The 26,012-nt window shown below is 40.0% G+C and overlaps 1 protein-coding gene across 2 annotated transcripts in view; it reads left to right on the forward strand.

Moving 5' to 3' along the window:
• The first annotated feature begins 219 nt into the window (after positions 1 to 219).
• The window catches only part of LOC136862891 (synaptic vesicle glycoprotein 2C), a 99,036-nt gene continuing 73,243 nt past the window's right edge, over positions 220 to 26,012 (forward strand). For both annotated transcript variants that reach the window (XM_067139170.2, XM_068230350.1), the window contains exons 1-3: positions 220 to 255; positions 391 to 453; positions 21,847 to 22,008. In XM_067139170.2, the coding sequence (XP_066995271.2) occupies positions 231 to 255; positions 391 to 453; positions 21,847 to 22,008 (250 nt within the window). In that variant the 5' untranslated portion in view covers positions 220 to 230. The remainder of the gene's footprint in view (positions 256 to 390; positions 454 to 21,846; positions 22,009 to 26,012) is intronic.

Raw genomic sequence — 26,012 nt, forward strand, 5'->3', positions numbered from 1 at the left:
ACAGATATTTCTTATGGCGACGATTCGGTATTTTTAATTTAGTGGGGGACGGGATGGGGGTGATCCCATTGTTAAGAGATGAACTTTTCAACCGGAATATCGGATTTTTATGTGAACTACTGTAATTTAGGTGATCCTTATTACCGCTGAAGGACGTCTAACAGATAAGAGGCTTTACTCCGAGAAGCGTCATAAACTATAACACTTCAGAAAGAAGCACAAGAGGAACCATGACGGAGCAACTACGAAGAATAGGTGAAGTGGAGGATATTTATCGTGCTTAGCATTATATTTGTTTAATAACATTCTTTGTTTTGCCAATTATTTTAAATATCAAATTTTGGAAGTGAAATTCCACAATATATATTCATTCTTAATATATTTTTGCAGATTCTATTAAGGAGAAATCTACTGAAATGCCAACGAATTTTGAGGAAGCCATTGCCCTTACTGGTGAGTAGAAAATTCACCATTTAAAATGCTATAATCATTGTATACTCTTAAGAATGTGAGCGTGATTAGCGTAGTGGTTTAGGCCAGCGCCCCATCCGTCTGAGGTTCGAATCCTGGTCGATCTCCAATTGGATTCTTCACCTTTAAGTCCACGTGGCGTCGAGAAGTACATCTGAGTCCGGCTCCATGGCTAAATGGTTAGCATGCTGGCCTTTGGTCACAGGGGCCTTGGGTTCGATTCCCGGCAGGATCGGGAATATTAACTATAATGGATAATTTCGCTGACACGGGGGCTGGATGTATGTGTCGTCTTCATCATCATTTCATCCTCATTACGACGTGCAGGTCGTCTACGGGAGTCAAATCGAAAGACCTGCATCTGCGAGCCGAACTTGTCTTCGGACACTCCCGGTACTAAAAGCCGTACGCCATTTCATCTCAGTGCATCTGAACTTACCCACAACTCCTCCATAAGTGATTTTGGGGGCTCCAGTGACCTTAAAAGTGCCTGATGTAAGCTGATGAAAGTCACTGTAGAATTATTAGTATTATGAAAAACTGTATTAGCCATTCATTCACGATATTGAACAGAATTAAATTAACATCGAGTTGGCCGTGCGGTTAGAGTCGCGCAGCCGTGAGCCTGCATCCGGGAGATATTGGGTTCGAGCCCCACTGTCGGCAGCCCTGAAGATGGTTTTCCGTAGTTTCCCATTTTCACACCAGGCAAATGCTGGGGTTGTACCTTAATTAAGGCCACGGCCGCTTCATTCTCACTCCTATGCTTTTCCTATCCCATCGTCGCTATAAGACCTATCTGTGTCGGTGCGACGTAAAGCAAATAGAAAAAAAAAGTAAATACGTTACCTTTTACCGTTGTAATGTAATGATGATTGCTATTTTAACGAGCAAAATAACCCGATTCCGAATCCCTCTCAACATACTGTAAATCATAGGAAAAAGAAGACTGTGTCTAGCCCTTGGAAGATCGAATGTAACAGCTAAAGAAAGAGCTTGCAATACCAAAGCCTGTATGAGCTTGGTGGATATAATACCATTGGAATCAGAAGAGAATAAGAATTGACGAAGGGAGGTCGGATAGGAAAAATGAAAGAAAGGAGATATAACTGGAAGTAATGCCAGATTCAGCTGTAACGTGATCAGTGCTCCGCACACAAACGTTGTGAGTCCCAGGAGAATTTAAAAAGGTGTGCTCATAAAGTTCAATACTTCTTAATAATAATTTAATAACTTAATGAAAGTTTATTTTCGAGCTTATTCGTTTACTGTCATTCCACTCCACCTCTTCAATGACTGCTCGAAACATACCGCTTAGTTGAGCAGCTCGTCTTCTTACTTCCAAATCTTCCCAGCTCTGTTTTTGCAACATTTTCGTAGGTTAACGCTACTTTCTTTGTCGGAAATCGCCCAGAACGAATCGTGCTACTTTTCTTTGGATCTTTCCCAGCTCTCGAATCAGATAATCCTGGTGAGGGTCCCATTCACTGGAACTATACTTGTTGTAACTTCCTTAAATCTCTTACTTTCACGACCTCATACCACCTTTAACGGAGTTTGCATTTTTATGTATCAGTTTCCACCAGTCATAACTGCATTTTAAAAACTCCCTCATGGTATTGCTTTATAGATACCTTCTTTTCTATCGCATTTATTTTTAACTGGGTACGACTAAAACAGCTTCGTGATCACTTATATATTTTGTCACTTTAGTTTCTCTGTAGAGCACATCTGATTTGATCAGCACCATGTCTACAATATTCTTGCCTCTGGTGGGTTTCATCGCGCCGGACTGAGTGGCTTAGACGGTTTAGGTGCTGTTTTTCTGACTCCAATTTGACAGGTTCGATCCTGGCTCAGTCCGGGGTATTTGAATGTGCTTGAGTCAGTAGATTTAATGGCACGTAAAAGTAATCCTGCGGGGCACAATTTTGGCACCTTGGCGTTTCCGAAAATCGAAAAATTAGTTAGTGGGACGTAAAGCCAATAACATTGTTATATTGGTTCTATCACTTTCTGATTCAGCTGCCCTTCCCAAATAACTTGTTTTTCATTTGTTGGTCATAGAATAGTGAGAAGCAGGTGCGAATTTAGAGTGTGTTCCCCCACCCACCTCCCCAGGATAAGTAGGTACAATTTTGAAATATTCTTGTTTAAATATGGGACTGCACTATTTGATAATATAATTTTAAAAAATGTACAATATCATTTATTGTGTACCCCTGCAACCCAGCATTGGAACCAACCATCTTAATCATTGTTGCAATAAGAGATGGTTACAAGTACAGAACCTTCTTTTGAATACTATTGCCGATTCGCCTAATAGCTAAAGAGGCACTCTTTCTGGTCCTGTTTTTCCCTTGGAAGTCACGTACACCTGTCATAAAACGTGAAAAATTGTCGTTGTATAACTCCAGATTAGAAAGGTTTCTACATTAATTTGTAAGATTACAGAATGCATGTCTATATTGACTTCCTTGAAATAGGCCCACTATGTCTGTTGCCGTCTCTACCTTCGAACATGTCATAAAATGTATCGAAATTCTTATTTCAAATTGGAAATGTTTCTAAATGAATTTCCAAGTTTTGACATTTCCTAGGTAGTGGCGTGAGGACTTGTAGACTCCGCCCACTTGTAAATTTCAGCGAATCAGATGCGAAAATTTAAAGTAATTTTGTAATTGATTTGTGTATCCAATCAGCTGCTTTGTACCACTAATAGCGCTCAGTTTAGTTTTTGTTATGATATGAAGTAGTAAAGAGTGTAGTGTTAAATGCTTAACTTACTTTGCACTGTCTTATAGCGTGTTATTGGGCAATGTCTCAACTAAACTCAAATAAAAAATGAAATTGACGCATAATCAAGCTCAAGCGACTCTTCATTCGTATTTCATTCCTAAACCGTTGGAAAATATCAGGTATTGGAAATGTTATTGAAACTGTTAATGAAAAAATGAAGGGTTGATGCTGTGCCGCATATTGACCAGTCTGCATGTTGTAGTAAATATTCCGAGACAAGTTTTTCATTGAACTATGTAAGCTATGGGAACCCGACTCTAAGTATGAATTTTACTGTTCATGATCACGGTGGAAATCAATTGAAAGTTCCAAATGAAGTGGGTAGAGCAGTTCCCTTTGATGACATCTAGTGATAAACATATTATCGTTTTTGTGTGCCATTTGTCAGAAATGAAGGGGAAAGGGGTGACAAAACTCTGGGAGCTTTTACAAAAACAAAAACAAAAAAGGTTTGTTAGTATAAACGTTCAATTAGAGAACTAAATAACATTTCGTCTTGTCATTATCGTAAAATGTTTGTAGTAAAACCCAATGAATTTAAGGAAACCATACAAGGCATATGTAAAAGTGGATCAGTGCATATGAAAAAAAAGTTGAACACAACAGGTTGCATCTTATTCCTTTAAGAAAAAACGATATTGTTTTGTGGCCATCAGAATATTCCTCTGAAAGGTCATAGGAGTTGACGAAATAATGTTCGGCTCATGCACATGAAATAAAATAGAAGGGAATTTACAAGCACTTCTTAGATTTCGAGTGGATGCTGGTGCTGATGAGGTTCTGAAAGAACGTCAAGAAGAGGCCCTCAGAAATTAGAATTTGCTTTACGTCGCACCGACACACATACGTCTTATGGCGACGATAGCATAGGAAAGGGTTAGGAGCGGGAAGGAAGAGGCCGTGGACTTAATTAAGGTACAGCCTGGTATGAAAATGGGAAACAGCGGAAAACCATCTTCAGGGCTGCCGGCAGTGGGATTCGAACCCACTATCTCCCGAATGCAAGCTGTCAGCTGCGTGCCCCAAACCATGCGGCCACTCACTCAGTGTCCTCAAAAAATGCAACCGAAATTAGTAAAACGATAAACAATGGTTTAATGGGCTGTTGTGGAGATATAATATCGGACAATATTATTGGGAAAATTTATTAAGCCGTCAAAGCAAACTCAAGTAACTAGTCATTTTGGTTGGAGAGACACGATGCTGTATTGGTTTTCCAATACATATTACTGGCAGTGGTCGATTTCCTTGAAGAAACTGTTTATGAAGAACAAGAAACTGCTTTTACTTTGGCTAATGGGATATTGTCTGCATTTTTTTTTTTTTTTTTACAATCTGCTTTACGTCACAACGACACAGATAGGTCTTATGGCGACGGCGGAATAAGAAAAAACTACGGAAAACCAGGGCTGCCGACAGTGGGGTTGGAACCCACTATCTTCCGAATGCAAACTCACAGCTGCGCGCCCCTAACCGTACGGCTAACTCGCTCGGTTGTCTGCAGTTAATCGGTCTTATTTTATTATGCCATTAGAAGTAACTGTGGAGATCTTTTCTATCACATTGGCCCTCTCTCATCAGTTTCAAAAAACCCGTCCCTTAATTTGCTTAATGTAGGCCTATATAAAATGGCACGAACTTGATACACTGGCAAAGCACAGGGCATTTATTCGAAAAAAACATTTTCAGGTCTTTACTCAAAGAGCATTTCATTAAGTGAGGAACTGGGTATTTGTGTGTCAGATCCTCGTATTGTAAATCATTAGATTCACAGATCCAATCCACCATGCAAAGATCCTGAGATACATTATTGTGCTACAGTGTATGTGCCATTTCTGGATTATGGAGTGCCGGAGTTGACAGAACGCTTCTCAGAACATCATCGGGGAATACTGTTGCTCATACCAACCCATGGTTCAAACCAAGCTTCTGATATTGAGCATACGGTATTATGGCTGCCACAAAGAAATATGAAGATTTCCTAGACACAATAGACGCTCTAAGGAACAGTAGCGTAGCCAGGATTTCAGTTGGGGGGTGGGAGGGGGCCATTTATGTAGTTCTTCATCCAGAATTGTATTTTGAAATGATACTGTATAGGATTTTGAGCTTATGCCGTGTCAAGAAAATAAGGTGAAATTCTAAACGTTTCGCAGAAAACTGTGCTCTGCGTCTTCAGAAGAAATCTCGACTGACCACGAGAAAGGCTTCTTAAACAACGGCACTTTGAAATCTGTCCAAAATCCCTAAAAAGGAAATGAGTATCCTTGGATCCAAGTAAGAGTGGTGGATTCTTTTTTTTTTTTTGCTAGTTGCTTAGTTACTTGACGATGGGAGAGGAAAGGGCTAGGAGTGGGAAGGAAGCAGCCGTGGCCTTAATTAAGGTACAGCCCCAGCATTTGCCTGGTGTGAAAAGGGAAACCACGGAAAACCATCTTCAGGGTTGCCGACAGTGGGGTTCGAACCCACTATCTCCCGGATGCAAGCTCATAGCCGCGCGCTCCAAACCGCACGCCCAACTCACCCGGTAGTGGTGGATTCATGCGGATTCCGGAAGCTAATAGTAATATTCTTCTTCTTCTTCCCACCGCTTCTCCCACATCTTTGGGGTCGCGGGTACGAACTGTGTCGCACATGTGGATTTGGCCCAGTTTTACGGCCGGATTTCCTTCCCGACGCCGACCCTATATGGAGGGATGTAATCACTGTTGTTTCTTTGGTGGTTGGTAGTGTAGTATGTTACCTGAATATGAAGTGGAAATTGTTGGTACAAACACCCAGTCCCCGAGCCAGAAGAATTAATCAGACGCGATTAAAATTCCCGACCCGGCCGGCAATCGAACCCGGGACCCTCTGAACTGAAGGCCTCAACACCAATCATTCAGCCAATGAGTCGGACTCCGGAAGCTAATAGTAATATACATTATATATAAAATGCTTTATAAAAGTACATTCGTTAAAACTCTTGGGGTGTCTGGAATCCTTGGACGACAAACCCCTCGCCCCCTCGCCAACCTCTCTTACTCTCATCCCAGCATAACTGCAGCATATCATATATTACGAATACAAGTGAAATGAATGCAAGAATAAACAGTTTGAGTAAAGATGCAATATTCTGGTTTAGAATAAATACGGTAATGTTATTATAATAATGGTCATGTGATAAGCAATAAAGAAGTGACATTTTATAAAAATAATGCGGCAAAGAAAAAACACACACATATGTCGAATACAGGTTTCTCGCCTTTCTTGTCCATGGCAAGATGATGAAACCAAGAGAATGATGACCCACCGTGACTTGTTATTACGGCATTATAAACAAACCCTAGATGACACAGACTTCGAATCTTACCGCATCTTAAGAAATCGCACAAAGCAGTTAATCAGAAATTTAAAAAGTGTATATATTTCTGGATTTTAGCTAACAACTTATATTCTAATCGCGCATGGGACCAACTTAAAACTCTGGGAATAGGAAAACATCAACAGAGACAGACAACTCTTGACATTTTACTTGACGAACTGAACGATTACTTTAGTAGAATGAATATTCCATCTATCCCAATTAACAGCACCGACTCACCGCCCTCCCCTCCAGCCAATCCACCATCCACATTTCACAGTGTCACAGAAAATCAGGTTAAAAAGACTTTGTACTCGATTAAATCAAAGACTACAGGTGTAGATGATATTCCTATTACTTTTATACATAACATTATGGGTACTGTCCTGCCTATACTGACGCACATACTGAACTACTGTTTACTAAACGGAACTTTCCCTACAGCCAATATTATACCAGTACCTAAGAGTTTACACTCACAATCACCCTCTGACTATCGTCCCATGTCCATACTCCCTGCGCCTTCTAAAGCCTTTGAACGTTTAGAATACCAGCAAGTTCTGGTATACCTAAATAAAAATGCTCTTTTGGACCCTTTGCAATCTGGATTTAAGGAGGGTCACAGTACCGCGACAGCACTTTTGAAGGTTACTGAAAACATTAGAAACGCTATGAACAAGTGACTGCTCACTATACTTATCCTTGTAGCGACTTTGACACTATAGAAATTCCGACTATGATGAAGAAAATGGAACTGCTAAATTTCAACCTGGCTGCGCTTAAGTTTCTTACTTCTTATTTGGGTAACCGTCAACAGCGATTTATTTACAATATCGGGTACGATGTTCTATCACCCCATACTATCAGGCTGTCTCATGGCTGATGTCTGATAAACGTCGGCAGCTACGCACTTTAACGATGGTGTTTAGAGTGTCAGCTGAAAGTCAGCCACTGTATATTTCTTCTAAATTCACCTTCTTATCATCATATCACAACTTAAATACACGTTCAGATCCTTACTTTCTATTCCAGTGCACCGCACAAATAAAATTAATAGATCATTTGTGGTGACCGGCGCCAGATTATGGAATTCCCTGGCAGTTCAGGTCAGAGAAACTAGCTCTTTATCATGATTTAAGGTCACCTGCTGAGACTACCTGCTGAGGACAGCTGACTGAATGATTGAAGTATGAATGTGTACTTGCCTGAGGATTATTCATTTTTAAGAGTTTTTAATAGTAATTAGTTTTAATATTAATTTAGTTAATAATTTATTTAAATGTATTTTCAATTCTATTAATTTATGCAATTTTAACTATTTTAAGTATCTCAGTATTTTATTTAAGATTCTGATTAGTATGTGGTTAAGTGTACGAGAGGGTCTCGAGTCCTAACTTCGCCACTGTAAAGAAGGCACTAATAAATAAATAAATAAATATAGAATGTAAAGCGTATGGGTATAGATATTTTGTTAGTTGGTAAAGAAAATTACACGTCACAACATATGCCACGTAGGGTTTACCTTGTCCTACTAGTTTCCCTCGCGGTTAGGACCGTGCAGCTGTGAGCTTAGATCCGGGAGATAGTGGATTCGAACCCCGCTGTCGACAGCCCTGAAAATGGTTTCCCGTGGTTTCCCATTTTCACACCAAGCAAATGCTAGGGCTGTACTTTAATTAAGACCACGGCCGCTTCCTTTCCACTTCTAGGCCTTTCCTATCCCATCGTCGCCATAAGTTCTATCTGTGTCAGTGCGGCGTAAAGCAAATTGTTAATTAGTTTCCCTCGCAAGCCTGGGATACAGTATAAAGTTACAGTTTTGTGACGCTAATATTCGTATGTATAATTTTTATGAACGTGCCAGAAACCAATGACACGGAGCTGTTGCCATTTCAACACCTTTTTAAGGGCCACCGACCCAAGCCGGGATTTGAACCTACGAACTCTGACTCAGGGCAGCTGACCTACATGAAAAGGAGGCGTTTGTGATAAGTGTTATAAATAGATGCAGTTAGTATTTAAAAAAAGGTTTTATGAGGAGCATTTATTTAGGCGTACGTTTTCCAGCTGTCCTAAATGCAGGAGGCCGGACAGAAGAACTAGCTTTAAGCTAAAGAGGCTTGCAGGGGTATCGCTTCCTTCTCTGTTAACTTTTCCAAACCAAACTCCATGGCGTAACAACCCCGAAGGGCCATCGCCTAACAAGCGACCGCTGTTCAGCCTGAAGGCCTGTAAGATTACGAGGTGTCGTGTGGTCAGCACGACGAATCCTCTCCCTCGTTATTCTTGGCTTTCGAGACCGGGGCCGCCATCTCACCATCAGATAGCTCCTCAGTTATAAGCACGTGGGCTGAGTGTACCTCAAACCAGTCCTCAGATCCAGGTAAAAATCCCTGACCTGGCCGGGAATCGAACCCGGGGCCTCCGGTAAGAGACAGGCACGCTACCCCTACACCGCGGGGCCGGCTGGTTATTTTTAGCTTTCCGTATTTTAGAATTTGACTTAAGATATCCTGCATTCGATTCCCGGCACTAACAGAGTTAAGAAAGGCATGGGATGTCGAAGATACAGCCTTGTTTTTGGGTGCAGTAGAGTTGGTCTTGAGTCTCCCGTAATCGAAATATCTACGACCTGGAAGGTAGTCAGTCACTTTCACGGGGCGTAGTACCAAAGTGGTTCCTTTTTTATTTATTTATTTAAGAAGACAAATTAAATGAAGATTCTACTTCCTCACAAACGAAGAACGATATTATCAATTTTACGAACAGTTTCAATAATGCAGCCGGTTTATGTTAAGAGTACAGAAGCTATGATTGTACAAGGTAACAATCAAAACCATCAATATATACTGAAGATCCGCCACCGCACTCGATAGGACCGGCTTTCTTTTCATATCCACCGTGCGAGTTGGCCGTGCGGTTAGGGGCGCACAGCTGTGTGCTTGCATCCAGCAGATAGTGTGTTCAAACCCCACTGTCGGCAGCCCTAAAGATGGTTTTCCGTGGTTTCCCATTTTCACACCAGGCAAATGCTGGGGCTGTATCTTAATTAAGGCCACGGCCGCTTCCTTCCCACCCTTAGTCCTTTCCTTACCGAGCACGATAGCTGCAGTCGTTTAAGTGCGGCCAGTATCCAGTATCCAGTATCCAGTATTCGGGAGATAGTAGATTCGAACCCCACTCTCGGCAGCCCTGAAGATAGTTTTCCGTGGTTTCCCATTTTCACACCAGGCAAATGCTGGGGCTGTACCATCATTAAGGCCACGGCCGCTTCCTTCCTAGTCCTAGCCCTTTCCTGTCCCGTCGTCGCCATAAGACCTATCCGTGTCGGGGCGACGTAAAGCCAATAGAAAAAAAAAGTCCTTTCCTTTCCCATAGTCGCCATTAGACCTACGGTGAAAAATCGTTTCACAAACCCTTCCAAGGAAAAGTTGTATCCATGCTACTGGCCTGGACTTATACCCCACCCACTGAAATTACTTTGTGGGTACGCCACTGCAGCCACTCACCATTTAAGGTACAAGGTAAGCCCGAAGAATGGTTGGATACTCAAAATACACCACCATAAATGATGCGGTTATGGCTCAAAAGTACTAAAGAAAGGTAAGGGACGGGATCTAGTGTTTTAAGTAGAATCCGAATGAATAGAACGTGACTTCCCATTTTAAAAATGTTTCATGCTTCGACTGCGATTCAAGCCTGGGCCGTCCTGATGAGAAGACAGAACTATTGGAACTAAGTTATTACGCCCGCCAGTTACAAAATAGTTACCCGCACTTGTGATGGTGCAATTTGAGGTTCCAATCAGTCCCCGGCCATTTCACAAAATATAGATGCCTACCTGTAGAACTTAGGCACGCAACCGCGATCTGTCTTGCTACTATTAGAATTTAAAAAAAAACCTTTTTCACAACTTACCGAGGATGCACATAGTTTTGGCTTCTTAGTGACAGTGGCGGTTTCTGGTATAGCGCAATGGAGCAATGAACCTCCAGTTTATTTCCAAATTTTATTCAACTTAATATTCATAACTCCCTTGTCAATCTCGAAGCTCTTGCTTAACCCATCTATCCGTAATATACTCGTACTAGCTTTCAGTTCATGTGAACTGCGCACGTTCCGTGGCTGGATACTTGTCTGGAATGAACCCCCTTGGAAGGAAATCTTTCCGTCCGTACCTGGGCGAAGGGAGTGGCGAGGTGCGGGGGGACATCGGCCGGCACGCAGAGAAGACCAGGATATCGCAGAAACATATATATTCTTGGTTTACGCATGCGCAATATGCCACTCTCTCTAGTCGTGTTGCCGGGGGTGTTGAGGCAAGGTCTGTCTAGACTGACCTTGTGTTGGGGTAAGTATGTGCCTCCCATCTGTTGCCCTTACAGGAATTCAACTACGTAGCAGAAAATAGTGCACATAATTAGCGCTAGTGTTGAAGAGCATCATTCTGCCAGCAGTCACAGTAAATTGCCAAATTCCAATTGATGTCTTTTCCCAAATACATCAATATTTACTTAACATCTGTTCATTTGCCTTCTTTGGAATAATTAGCTTTTTTAGAGAAAATTAACTTAAAAATCACCGAGGAAAAGAGCAGCGGGAATGTAATACCAAAGAAAACGCCAATTGCCTAGCCACAGGAGTTCTTAAAATTAAGTTACCAACATTGCGAACATTCCTAAAGTTTACTCTGTTTTTCAAGTGTGATGCTAGTGTTTATAACAGTTTGCAATAGTTATCTTAATTCGTAATATTATTGTACGCTGTGCAAGCGTGTGAGTGTTTTTCTGCACTGTTGTGCCGTTTAGAAACTTAATTTTTAGGACATAAAGAAGTTACAATATTTTCTCCGTGTGTGCATTTTTGTGCACTGTAGTTGCGTCCATAATTTTGGTCCAGGGAAAGGTAAGGAGCTACATAATGAGTTTGAACAGTTATACGATACTTAAGAAGACAAACTTTTCTCTCTCTCTCTCTCTCTTGAGCGTAAACTTAAGATCAAGATTAAGGATGCCGGACGCCCAATGCCTGATCTTGATATAACGAGGCATCCTAAAAGTAAAAGTAATGAAATCGTGCGTAAATTCAGAATGGATTTATACCGTATAAAAGAATCGAGTGGATCTGTGATTGCGAAATTACTAACATGTTGATTTGTTTTCCTTTTTTATGATTCATGGGTGATGAAAGGGAAGGGACTTAGACCAAAGTCGGAGTGGTAGATATAGGATATTTGTCCAAAAAAATAATAAAGAAACACAGAAGTTCTAAATCTCATATGCTTGCCCAGTTTCGATCTCCTGGGAAGACACGATAACCGTCAGTAATTTGACTGTGCTTACAGGCAGTCTGTGGAAAGAGACAACGACCAAGTACGGAAAATTCGTTATGTGCTGTGTAAAGTTCTGTGGCGCGTTTGAGATGGCATTGCGTGGGCATGACGAAACAAGTGCATCATCGAATCCTGGCATATTTCGAGGCCTCGTCAATTTTAGTTCTGAAATTGACGTTGCATTAAGAGACCATCTGTCCAAAGCTACTGTTTTCAAAGGCACCTCGAAAGACATTCAGAATGATTTGCTTTCGTGCATGTATGAAATCTGTCGTGAGAAAAAAAAAATCACCACAGCGCACTTCATTTTGGTAATCGCAGATGAGACCACCGATATATCAACTACAGCACAATTTGTTATCGTGATTCCCAACGGTAAGCCAGTTGAAAGATTCTGGGGTTTCCTCTACCCTCTAGTCATGATGCTAAGACAATAGCAGATGTGTTTAAAATTTTATTTGAGCGAAGTTGTGGATAATAGAGATAAGTTGATTTCACAAGGTTACGATGGAGAAAATGTAATGAGTAGTCACCATTCAGGGTGCAAGTTCTCATCAGGGAAGATTTTAGGCATGCACATTATGTGCACCGTTATGCCCATTCTCTGAAATTAGTCATGGCACAGGTGACAGGGGAGAGGGGAGATATTGAGGTTGGGGGGGGGGGGGAATTTTCCTTCTGTTGAACCCCCAGTGACGAAAGTCACGCGCCGCCACTGCTTAGTGACAAAACGGTCCCTCTTCATAAAAGTTACTTATATGGCACAAAATGAGGAACTAACGTGCAGCTCACAATCCTCTCACAGTCTTCTCAACGTTGCAGTTTAAACACAGCAAATCTCTCACCGCAAACGTTTGATCTCGCTGGTCACTCACTGACCTAGCAGGGGGTGATTTATGATGGCAGTGGGCTTAAAAACGGAAGTTCGCATTCCCCTTTAGTCTCACCAACATACATACATTATCATTATAGACTGTTATGCCTTTCAGCGTTTGCCGAACTGTTTCAATGCCGCTGGGTACGTGTTGCCCATGTCAGCTTTACAAACCGAGGATCCGTAGGACATTGTTGTTTTCTGGAACCGATGTGCAAAAGCTGACACGATGTTGTAAGCTTGCAACTGTTTCTGGTCGGGGCCCCCCGTTATCTCGGTGGTCATGTTCCGGCTCCCTACTGAGTAATCCCTTGCTAATTCTCCTTTTCCTCATCTCTTGACATTTGTCAACAAACGGTTACATTCCCAATACTGAGGCCTCTACAGGGAAATACAGTGGCCACAGAAAGTATTCGTACACCAACATGTTGACGTATATCTTGTATATTAAGCACCATGAACTAACATATACACACCCAATGAGACATATGTATAAAGAAAAGACAACACCTTGCTGTACAATTGCTATGAGATTTACAGCGCTCAACATAATAAACAAATAAACCCCTTTTAACACAAAAAGTATTCGTACACTATTAGATGATTCAAAACTTGCCGATGTTTTTGTTCAAACACAGTCTTAACATTTTGTATGCATGCCTTTAGCTTTGACTTGTTTCAGACGTCTTGGTATTGAGCTAACTAAACGTTTGATGTACTCTTCAGATATGTTGGACTTTGCGTCCGAGAGTATCTCTTTAAGCTGTTCTTTACTAGTAGGATCGCGTACTTGCACTTCTTTGCCTAGATGATCACACAGGTTCTCTATGGGATTGAAATCTGGACTCTGTGGTGGAACGAGAAGTCTTCTTGGGGCATTGTACAACAACCATTCACGTGTTATCGTGGCACAATGCTTAGGATCATTGTACTGTTGGAAGTGGAAGATTCCTTCCAGATGAGGCTTGTGTGCACTGCTGCTTAAATTATGGCGCAACACATCTATGTACTTCCTGGCATCCATAATACTATCAATAAATGCCAGGTTTCCCACCCCATTCGCAGCCATGCAGCCCCAAACCATCACACTCGTTCCTCCGTGTTTTACCTACGTGTTGAGGTTCAAGTTCGGTGTTTGGCTTCCGCCAAAACCTTGCTGTTCCTACCAGTTCCAAACTGTGTAAATTTCGCTTCACCAGAAAAAATAACGGTGTTCCAAAAGTCCATTGTCTTTTCACAATACTCTTTCGCGAATTGTAGGTGCTTCTGCCTATTTCTTTCACTTATAAGTGGCTTCTTTCGTGGACATCTACTACGCAGGTTCGCACTGTGCAATACATTCCTTATAGTTTGCACACTCACCATTTTGTTGGACCTTGAAGCGAGGTCTCGACGATGGTTGCAGCACTTCGAAATGGTTCCTTTCATGTCGAATGCACAATAATGCGTCCCTCCCGTACTGTCAGCACTTTTGGACGACCAGATCTGGGTTTGTCTGCTGTGCTTGCATTTATTAACTATTGAACTCACCGTAGTAAAGCTAATATCCAGCTGTTTTCCAATCTGAGGATAACTTTTACCTTGTTTATACAGTTAACACCATATTCTCTCGTTGACTCAATGAAAGTTCCGTTTTCTTTCGCCCCATTCTAAATAAACTTACGGCAACGATAGAACAGTGATGACTGAAGAAATAACAACCCCTACTGCAGACACAGCGGCGAAAATCTGTGCGACAACTGATTTAACCAATTACAAAGACAGTACATCCGCACTGTACGAATACTTTCTTGGCGGTACGATCTGCAGTATGTATACAGTATCGTGCCGATCATATTACATTTTTAAACGATCTGTATGTTCAGCGTGTATATCTGATGTCTGTCGTTATGCCATTTATAAATCTGACTTCATCTCATATGCCGTAATGATATTCCATCACATTCCATAGGTGTACGAATACTTTTTGTGGCCACTGTATCTCTGTGCATCACAATCCTAAGTGGTTTCCTTTCATTCAAGCAGTACAGATATGGAGAATTATGTATGGCCCTACTGAGCCGTCCTAGTATATTCTTTGTCGCTACATTAATTTAACATTTCAGCGTAAGTTTTTAAGTTGTTCACACCGTACAAAGAACAGCGGCCGATCCTCGCTCTAGTTTCAGGAAACATTTTGAGGGGGCCTCCCTGCCCCCCCCCTCCCCCACCCCGGCTACGCCAGCGCTAAGAAATGAAATAAATACGTATGTGGAAAACATACTGGAATGATAAACCAGACAACGATAAACCAGAAACACCTGTTGACTCTTTTGCCTTAACTGTAAATGGATAGGCCTCCTGCACAAATATACAACGTCGTCTGCAAATACTTGCTAATCTGCATGCAAGAATATGCTCTTCTGAAAGATTGTTTTCTGCTCTTAGAAAAGTTAAGATTTATCTTTGGAATGAAGCAATGAAGATGGATTGAATGCACAGACTTTTCTCCATACTCATCAGGGTGTTATTATATTTCCATCATAAGTAGCCTAACTGACATTTTTGCGTGCAAACATCGCCGTCAATTGGAAATGATCCATATATATATAGTTTTCTTTTAACATCAGTTTATTTTTAAAATGATCAAATATTATTGTTTCATTTCTTTGGGTAGGTCTTAATGTTTTGTGATAATAATATTAATGATAATAATAATAATAATGGTGTATGGTCTCCGAAGAGGCCTGGTGTGGGTCTTTTTTTCGTAGATGGCCTATTAGGCCGATTTCTAATGCTGAATACGCCACACACACCCAGCCCCCGAGTCATTGGAATTAACCAATTTAGGTTAAAAACCCCAACCCCGCCGGGAATCAAATCCGGGACCTTCTGGACCAAAGGCCAACATGCTAACCATTTAGCCATGGAGTGGGACGTATTTTATGACCAACTCAACCTACACCTGCAAAACGTTGCTACTTAAGTTAATTTCACACTGGTGGGTTTGAAATACTGGTACCGGTATTGCATTACTGTACTGGTATGATATGTTTGTATTTGGACAAGTTAAATAAATAACGTAGAACTTTAAGTGCATGCTATATTTGTATTTTGGTCATAATATAAATAATATATGGCTTTTAGAAAATTGATTGGATTGATTGATTGATTGATTGATTGATTGATTGATTGATTGATTGATTGATTGATCGATCGATCGATCGATCATCAACAGTGTCATTACTTCTCCAGTTACAGATGATAACTTAAATTCAAATAATAACAACCAATAATAATAATAATAATAATAATAATAATACCGGTATCTAAAATATAGGAGCTGGGTTACCCTTTAACTTTCTTCTGGATCCACGCCTAGTGAGAAGTGCATACAAGACAACTCTAAATCACATGAATACATTCTTCCTTGTACAGCATACCCATTTCCCGAGGTGTCGACTAAACACAGAAACTGGTGAAAATCAGCTGAAGGCCCATGCCGCTACTGGCATGGTTTGAGTTTGATAATAATTTAATTGGCTGAACAGTTACCTTAGGCTACAGGAAATTTTGATTTGACTTAGAGATCCAGGAATTTATTCCATGCTGTCACGGTGCCAACGGTATGGTCGCGAAGCCACAAACCATCGAAGAAGAGAAACACAATACAATCATGACAGTATTAACTGTACAGTGTAAACATCATTTATGGTCTTTATACAGAACCACCCACGACCCTTTCTACAACTGAGGCACAATAGAACTGTGATTATTAGCTGTTTGTTAGAAGAAGACCGATATAAAGAAGTAGGCCTACTGCTAGGTCTACATGTAGTGTACAAATGTCAAGGTCGGTGTGAACTTGACTTTATTTTGGGCATTCTGCGTAGCTCTCACAGAGCATGCAGTTTGGCTTGCGCTCTGGCGTATATAATTTCCTTGTCTGAAAATAAAATGATTAATATCCCTCACTCTGACTGAGAATCAAACCCGGGGGCCTGAGGACCAAAGTCCAAGAAGCTGACCGAGTCTGATCTTGAATAAATCTTTGTGTAGAGTTGAGGTTAGGTTCTCATGAGTTCCTGCCATGACTTTCGGTTTGAAATCAGTTATACTTGTAAGCCTTCAGAAATGAATTAAAATAAAGTTAGCTGCGAATAACCACAAATTTAGTTTTTATGACAAATAATGTAACATGAAAAGTAAAGCTTTAAATGTATGAATGCACAATCACATAAGCCTAACCAAACAATCCAGAGGCCTACAGCCTTTCCAACAGCAGACTATTAGCAGAGTATCATTATGAATTTACATGCTACTTCTTTTGTAATATTTAACTTAGGTTTTCATATGGGCCTAAATTGAGAAAATTATCAAGGAATGAAAACAATTTCGATTGCAGCTATAGTGTTTTGGAAAAGTTTGGAGCATTTATGCGTACATTTAGAGTGTGTGATATAAAAATACACATAGCGTACACAATTGCATTTTTGAATTACTTTTATTTCAGCAACAAGTGTAAATAGTAGGCTAGGTACTAGTACTATAATGTTGTCACCTATTTTTCCACTTATTATAATAGTTTTACTGCCAAACGCTAATCATTTATAATTATATGTTAAAAATTCTATACATTCGACAGTGGTAAGCGTGAAATAAAAATATGAGAACGCTGTAGTTTAAACACCCTAGTGCTATGATATAGATGTTGATTTCCATAGGGAATCTGAAATATTTGTCCTGAATGAGTAAATTTATAATACCAATATAAATGGTCCGTTATTGGACATTATAAATTTTCCAGCTAACTCATTCTTGGTTGCTAGCTGTTCGCCCTCGTGTGCTAGTGTGGGCTCATCAGTTGGTACCTAGCACACCCACCAATACGCTGGCCAGTGCACACCGTGGAGGCCACTGCGTAGGCTAACTGGAGCCACCGGCAGTGCCAATGCACTAAGAGACTTTGTCTCATTATCAAAACTTGATGCCTGCTTGGCCATCAGATGATATAGATGTTGGTATTATAAATTTACTTTCTTCCACATTTATTTTTAACTACGACAAAAACAGTTTCGTGATTACTAATACCATCTATTACTTTGGTTTTCCTATAGAGCTCATCTGGTTTTACCAGCATCACATCCAGAATATTCTTCCCTCAAGTTGGTTTCATCACTTTCTGAATCAGATGCCCTTCCCTTATTAACTTATTTGCCATTTGTTTGTCATGCTTCTTGTCGTTTGCATTACCTTCCCAATTGATATTTGGTAAATTGAGATCACCCGCTACAATCACGTTCCTTTCCATATTGTTTCCCTCTTAGCTGATTATCTTATCAAATAATTCTGAATCAGCATCTGCACTACCCTTTCCCGGTCTGTACACTCCAAAGACATCAAGTTGCCTATTATCTTTAGAGATGAGCCTTACACCAAGAATTTCATGTTTGTCATCTTTAACTTTTATGTAGCTTACAAATTCTTCTTTCACCAGAATGAATATTCCCCCTTCTACCATTACTATCCTATCTCTACGATACACACTGTGACGTACCCACTTGGCCCACAGATGTATGACAAAATTATAACGTGGCGGGTCACTTTAATATTAAAATAAATAAATGATATGTCATTGTTTCTCCATAAACAGTATCCCAAGGGCGCCAGTCTTCAAGCTTATGGCTTGAAAACAAAAGTAGATAATTAATAATAATAATAATAATAATAATAATAATAATAATAATAATAATAATAATAATAATAATAATAATAATAATAATACGTAATGAGACTCAAAAAACTCCCAGGGGTGGGGTGACGGGACACAAATTCATTAAGTACACTAACTTGGAATTTAAGGATCATTAATAATAATTTCAGAACATAAACATTAAAACAGCTATTTATTAAGATAAAAAACGTGACGTAACAGTGTTTTAACGAAATCTGAACTTACGGAAGCAAAAGAAAAATTGAATGAAATTAATTTAAAAAATGAACTGTTGCACGAAGACTTGCAGTAACTTATGCCTTTAGCTCACCAATTGTAGACTCTGTTGTCTTGAAGCTGATGATATGAGGATCTCTCGTGCCGGCTGCTTCATCTGTTGTTGGATTCCAGTCCTACTTCCTGTCTTTAACACATCCTACTGTACTCCTTACATAAAGTTGTAATGAGTCCTAATTTTAAATTCAAAACCACCATGGGTTATGTTCATGGAGAGAATACACTCGTATTCTTCCGTATTACGGAACAGTAGCGTAGCTAAATTCATAATAAAAGCTCTCCTCCCCTAACTAGTCAAAACCGGTCTCCCGTTGACTACCTCTTGTCATTGAGATAACAAGTCCCAATGAGAGTAACTTTTGAGTAGAATATACTCAGATGCGAAGTGAACTAAGTTAAAATCTTCTCCGACGTGCAGACGTAGAATCGTAGTAAGAGTCTCTTCCAAGAGTGAGAATCAGAATGTCCAATAACAATGTGAATGTGAATCTCAAAGTGAATAAGAATGCTAATGTCCTCTCCAGCTCTTGTCGGTGGTATATATCGGTTCAAAAGTGTCCTTCCATCAGCCATATCACATGGTCCAGTAAGATTCGAGGTCTCATCCCTTCTCCGATGTATTGCTGTGAATCCATCACGTTGCTTCATTACGTTCATTCACATAGGCTGAACTTTCCCGCTGAAATAAAGCGTCCCAAAGCGGAGTTTGAAAAGTGGGTGTTAATAATGTATCAACTGTCTCTTCATGAGGTAGAGAGGGTAAGGTCTCTCGTAAACTAGATGACATACTTTTCCTGGAATTGGGCTGAAATTAGCCTGCTGACTCTGGTCACCTCACAACGGCTATTGGAAAATTTACTGCAAGTTATAAATATGCATGATGTTGAAATACTTTACCGAATAATTTGTTCGTTCAGAATACATTATAGCCGCGATACAAAGAAATGAAATGATGATTGAAATGGATGCTAAAAACCCTATATATATATACATATTAATTTAAACATGACCTATCAGTGATTAAATATACACATCTTATCAATTAATTACATAGTTCAATAATTAAAAACATGCAGTGATGTCCCAAACATCACAACACTCCAGTTCCATGAGAAATTTCTGCATCCGTTATATCATTTCTCAGCCATGATTCAACTCCTATCACAATATCTGGTAAGTATATATCTATTAAATTATTTAATTCTATTCCTTTCTTTACAACACTTCTACAGTTCAGCACTAAACCACTAACATTTTTATGTCATCCCTACTTGATTTCCAGTTCCCTGTTCCCTTATCACCGCTCCCTAGGCAACCCTGTTTCCCTGAATGTAGCTCTCTATAACCCTTCTAAACAACTTTCCTTATATATACCACTGCAGTTTAAGTGAAGGCCATCTGAGCGCAGATCCCTATCTCCTACCCACCCATTAGGATCTAGAAATCTCGCTCCCAGTTTCCCACATACCCACTCCATAGTTTCATTTAAATCCCCAATCACCTTCCAGTCAGCATCCCTCTATACAGTATTCCACTGATGACAATCTCCGCTTCCTTAAACATCACCCGTGCTGCATTTACCAGGCCCCAAACATCCCCAACTACGTTGGTACTTATACCTGCTTGTCTTACGTTGTTAGTACCAACGTGAAACTCTACCACCTTCTCCTTTCCCTCCTCTTTCTCTTCTACTTTCCTCAACATCTGCCTTAACTTAATTCCTAGATAACACTCTACCCTGGTACCCTTTCCTCCACACACTTTCCCGACATGTCTAGCAATGGAATCCCCCATGACCAGAGCCTCAAACCTACCCACCTCATTTGATCCCCTCCCCTTCTGGTCAGTCCTATCTTTCCTGACAGTTGCAGAAGCTACTTCCTCTTCCCTTTTCTCCATGCCATGACCCTGTTCCACCTGTCTTTTCCTATCCACTACTCCAGATTTCCCTTTCCTACCTTTTGCCTTTCTCCTACTTCTACACTTCTCAGCAACAGTTCCCTGTTCCTCATCTTTTCCCTGGTTTATATGGATAGCTCTGAACTATATAACAAAAGTTGTAGAGGATACAATTTTCAATCATTTAAATCTGATATAGTTTCACCTCACCATCTGTGATAACAGAGATATTCATAATTTACACTTTTGTTGCTGAGTTCTTGTCAACACGAAACATCACTAATCATGTTTGTCTTAAGGTGGAAAACTGCATGCCCATCAGCCCGTATCAGCAAGGAAAATGGTAAAGATGACTATCAAAATGAGGAAAAGTCGTGAAGGAACATCATGAAAGAAGGAAGAGATCAAAGCAATATCAGCAATAATACAAAACAATATGAAACTGCAAAGGGCCACAGAGAGCAAGGAAGCAAGTACATCATGACAAACCACTTATGCCCACTTATGCACCACAAAATCTGGAGAACAATATGAGAGGTGGACAAAAATATAATCATATACATGCTAAGTAATTGTCCTGTCGAAGGCTAAACATTGGTGTGTATTATATTCTCCACTTATGGGCAAGTTACAGTGAAATTCTTATAACATTCTGTAAACAATATTTGACATAAAAATTAACACTGAAGAAACTAAACTACAAAAAGTGTGTTTGTAATTTGATCTCCCACCAAATTTTTGAAAAGTACAATTAATTTAAGTACCTTTTTCCTTGTTAACATTACCGAACACTTTCACTACAACAAATCACTTGAACAATGTTTTCATGTTTATTTTAGCCTTTTAAACATGTATCATATATGAATTTGTTTGTCTTTCTGCTAGCTCGTTCTGTCCCTAGCCAACTCCTTCAATCTTCTCCATTTTCCCTTTGTTTCCACTGCCACCCTCACAACTTCCTTGGATAGGTTATTCTAGGCCTTGCATGTGGCCTTTAGTCCCTGCAACATGGCATTCAGCTAATTAATTTGGTTTTCATCATGCAAGATATGTGGAGAGAAAATGTTATGAATTTATTCTTTGATTTAGTAACTTAAGTTATTTAGATTTAATGAAACCTTTACTCTTACTCTTAACAGGAAGTGGAAGATTTCATTATGTGCTACTTATGGTGAGTGGTCTCTGCATGATGGGGGTGATGATTGAAATCTTCAGCACATCTTTCCTGCTACCTTCTGCTCAGTGTGACTTCAAGTTCTCATCTGAAGAAAAAGGACTCTTGAACTCTATATGCATGATAGGTAATAGCCCTTTGTTGTGATTGCTTGTGACATAGTACAGTAATAAGGAAACACATACCACTTAGTCTCTCTCATGTGATATTTTGAGTTTTTCAGGAACCCTTTTACTAATAAACTACTGTCATAATCACAGAACACTACATGTGAAAATGGACTATGAGACTGTAAGTCTCTTTATTATGTAGTAGATCAGACTCCCCAACCAACTCTGCATTGAATAATCACCGTAACTAGCCCTGCTGTGGTAAATCTAATTTTAGTAGTAGGAGAAAACAAGGTAAGGCATTTTAATATGCAGGGTGACCCAAAATTGTGTTAACATTTGATGGGGGCAATAATTTACGGAATGTTGGAGGTAGAGAGGTAATAATTGACACACATGATTGGCATGACATGGAGTTTTATTGACACCAAAATAAAGTAAACAAAATGACCAACAAATGGTGCTTCATATGATACAGAGCAATAATTAGCATAACAATCGAGGTTTAGCAAAGATGATGTTCTTTATAATACATGCTCAACATGTTAGCTGTCATTCATCAACAATACTTGTAGTCAAGGGACAATGTTATGAACAGCACTGTACAGCTTATCTGTAGGTATGGTGAAAAACTGCCATCGGATGGTGTCTTTTAGCATCCCTTATGAGGTCAAACGATTGCAGTAGATCTGCAACTTCAGGTAACCCCACAACCAATAATCACATGGATTGAGGTCTGGGGACCGGGGAGGCCAAGCATAATGAAGTGGCAGCTCAACACACGATTCTCACCAAATGATGTGCGCAAGAGATCTTTCACAGTGTTATAAGATGGGGTGGAGCGCCATCCTGCATAAACATCTTACCTTGGTTTTTGGTATCAATAAAATCCCATGTTATGCCAAGCATGTGTGGCCATTTGTACCTGATGTGTTGCTGTCCAGCATCATCTGTTGGTCATTTTGTATACTTTATTTTGGTGTCAACAAAACCCCATGTCATGCCAATTTATTACCTCTCTACCTCTAATATTCTGTGAGGTATTGCTTCGTCAAATGTTAACACTTTGAAGACGATGTCACCCCTCATGGGGTGACGAACGCTCATACAAAATATTGTATGTCACCCCTCATGGGGTGACATGGTAGTGTGTCCAGGACTCTCAACGTTAGGCTGTCGTGCAAAACTAGCGCTACCATTTGCTGCAGTATTGCATTGCTTGTTTACGTAAGGTGTTCATAGAGTGCAGCGCGGTGCCCATTCCTTTATCAGCACGCTGTGCATTGAGCAACAGACGGTGGAATTTCTCTTGCATACGCAACCATCAGAATTCAATTATTAATGGCACGGAAAATAATGTGGATTGGAGCCTATTATTGCTTTATTCCTACATACTATTGTTACATAACTTAAGAAATGGTTATTATGAGATCAATGGAGCTTCATTGTTCTAAGGAAAGTTAAAATTACAAAAGAAAACAACACAGATGATGATATATCATGCTTGTCATTGAATGTATGGCATAGTATAAATGATATGAGAGGATAACAGTTTTTACAAGATACACATCACTTGTGAGCCAACTCATAGTGAGGTTTGCATAAGAATGCTTTGTCTGGGCAATGTTTACAATATGTTGTCACTTTCTTCACTTTCCTTGCAGCCTGTCGACCTCCAGTTTCGTTAGCCTCTTTGTAGCATATGCTGCAGTATTTCCTTCTCTTCCGCGTGGAATCTCCAGCCTTTTCAGTTTCTTCCGTCTCCACAAGGAGATGGATACCATGATTGTGACGAGGTGTTTCTACTTCATCCGACAAGCACATTAGTTCAAGAGCACATTTCTCCTTGAAGGTAGTTATGGACATTTTCTGCAGCTTTGGCACTGTTTGATAGTTTCTGTATGCAATCCATGAATTCACCAAGCTCGTTCCAATTAGTAGTTCCGTCGCTACCTTGTGATACCATCTGACAGTTTTCTGAAGAGATGTATTATAGGACGATAGCTGATCAGATACATCAATGCCAGGCTTTGCTTTGTTGTAGTCAATAACTACAGATGGTTTGAAAATTTCCGTGTTACTCTTATAATGTTTTCCTGAAGATACAAAATCTAACTCGTGCTTAGTTGAGAGCATATAAACCTCTCGCTTGTCCATCCATTTCAATGCTAGGATGCCATTATGTGATTCCTTAGCAACCATTTCTCCTTTCTTGACTCTTTCCTTTAGACCTGGCGGAAGCCCAACTCTATTTTTCCGCAAGGTACCAACCAGATGAGTGCATCTAACTAGGAGTTTATTCGCCAAATCAACTGACGTGTAGAAATTGTCTGTGAACAAAGTTGATCCTCTGTCTAAATAAGGATCCATAAGTTCCATCACAACAGCTGTAGCATGTGGTAGTCCAGGGTTAGCAGTTGTCCCTTTGCCGCAGTACACTTTTGTAGTGTAGGTATAGCCGTCTGTATCACATAGTTTGAATACCTTCACCCCGTATTTATGAGCCTTATTTGGAATAAACTGGCGAAATATTAGTCTTCCCCTGAAGGGGATCATAGATTCGTCAATGACCAATGTTTCCTGTGGCTCATTTAGTTCTTTGAAATTCTTATTGAGCTTTAGAACAAGAGGTGCAATTTTATACAACCTGTCATGTCCTCAGTTTGCTTCACTGTTGAAATGCCAGAAACGCAAAATCAGCAAGAACTTGTCCCGCTTCATTACATGCCCCCCAACATAGTCTTTATACAGTCTGTTCTTTCTTGACGAATAATTATGAAGTTTGGGAAACTGTGCTAAGCCCATCCACATCAATAAGCCTAAGAACTTTTTCATGTCAGCACAATTGATATCAGTCCACTGAGTTAATCTACTCCGCCTACTCACACGTTTCCCTTGCAACACATTCCTTGCATTTTCATTGGTTTCATGCACCATCAGATTGATGATATCGTCATTAACTATAGCATGATAGAAATCAACTGGTTGAGATTTAGCACTCAGAGGAAATTTTAAACCGGGGCTATGTGTGAATAAAAAATGTTTCTGCAAACCTGAGAATGTTCCTCAGTAATTGTCACTGGCTCGTGATATGGTTGAATCATCGCACGATGCAGCACCGGAATCTTCGCTAATGTCCTCACTACAAAAACTACTGTCCAATTCCGACTCGGAAAAGGTGGCATCACACTGCAAATCCGAAATGTCAACATCACTTGATGCAGCACTCGAACCCTTTTCAAGTCCTTCTTCTATCTCTCTATCGGTAATCATGGTTTACTCGACACAGAAACACATATAACATTAAAATTCTTGTCACACAACTGTAAATTACAAGGAACTCGTTGAAAGGCGCGTAAACCAACAGTTCACAACACAGAGCACAGTGTTCCACAACAACAAAGGTAAAAATGGCGTCACCCCTCAGGGGTTTAAACTCACCTTAAGAAAACTCCAGTTCTTGTTATTTATTAGGCAGCAGATTAGTGATATTTGAAATGACAAATAGGTACGCTTTTTCTGTTGCATTGCCAACCTACGAACCATATGTCACCCCAATAGGGGGACACAAAAATAATAACTTTGAACATAAATTATGTCTTTGATTATCTTCTACGAATGTAATTATGCTCATCCGTACCCCACAACAACCTGAAATATGTGTATCGCATTTCCGCAGTTTACCGCGAAAGAAGCAAATGTACGCGTCAACGTTAACGTGTTAACAGACTTTTGGGTCACTCTGTATACACTAGCATCAAAAAGTTTAAACTCACCTTAAGAAAACTCCAGTTCTTGTTATTTATTAGGCAGCAGATTAGTGATATTTGAAATGACAAATAGGTACCCATTATACACAAACTGACACATTATAAAGTATACAGTATATGCCAGTGGCGGCTTGTGATGATAAAAATGGGTGGGGCACATTCAACACATTAGGAACACTAGGAATCAATTAAATCAATTAAATTAATCTTACCTTTTTATTTCTTGTATACCAGCTCAATTCTCCTGTCTT

This window comes from Anabrus simplex, chromosome 1 (assembly GCF_040414725.1).
Source record: "Anabrus simplex isolate iqAnaSimp1 chromosome 1, ASM4041472v1, whole genome shotgun sequence".
Classification (NCBI taxonomy): Eukaryota; Metazoa; Arthropoda; class Insecta; order Orthoptera; family Tettigoniidae; genus Anabrus; species Anabrus simplex.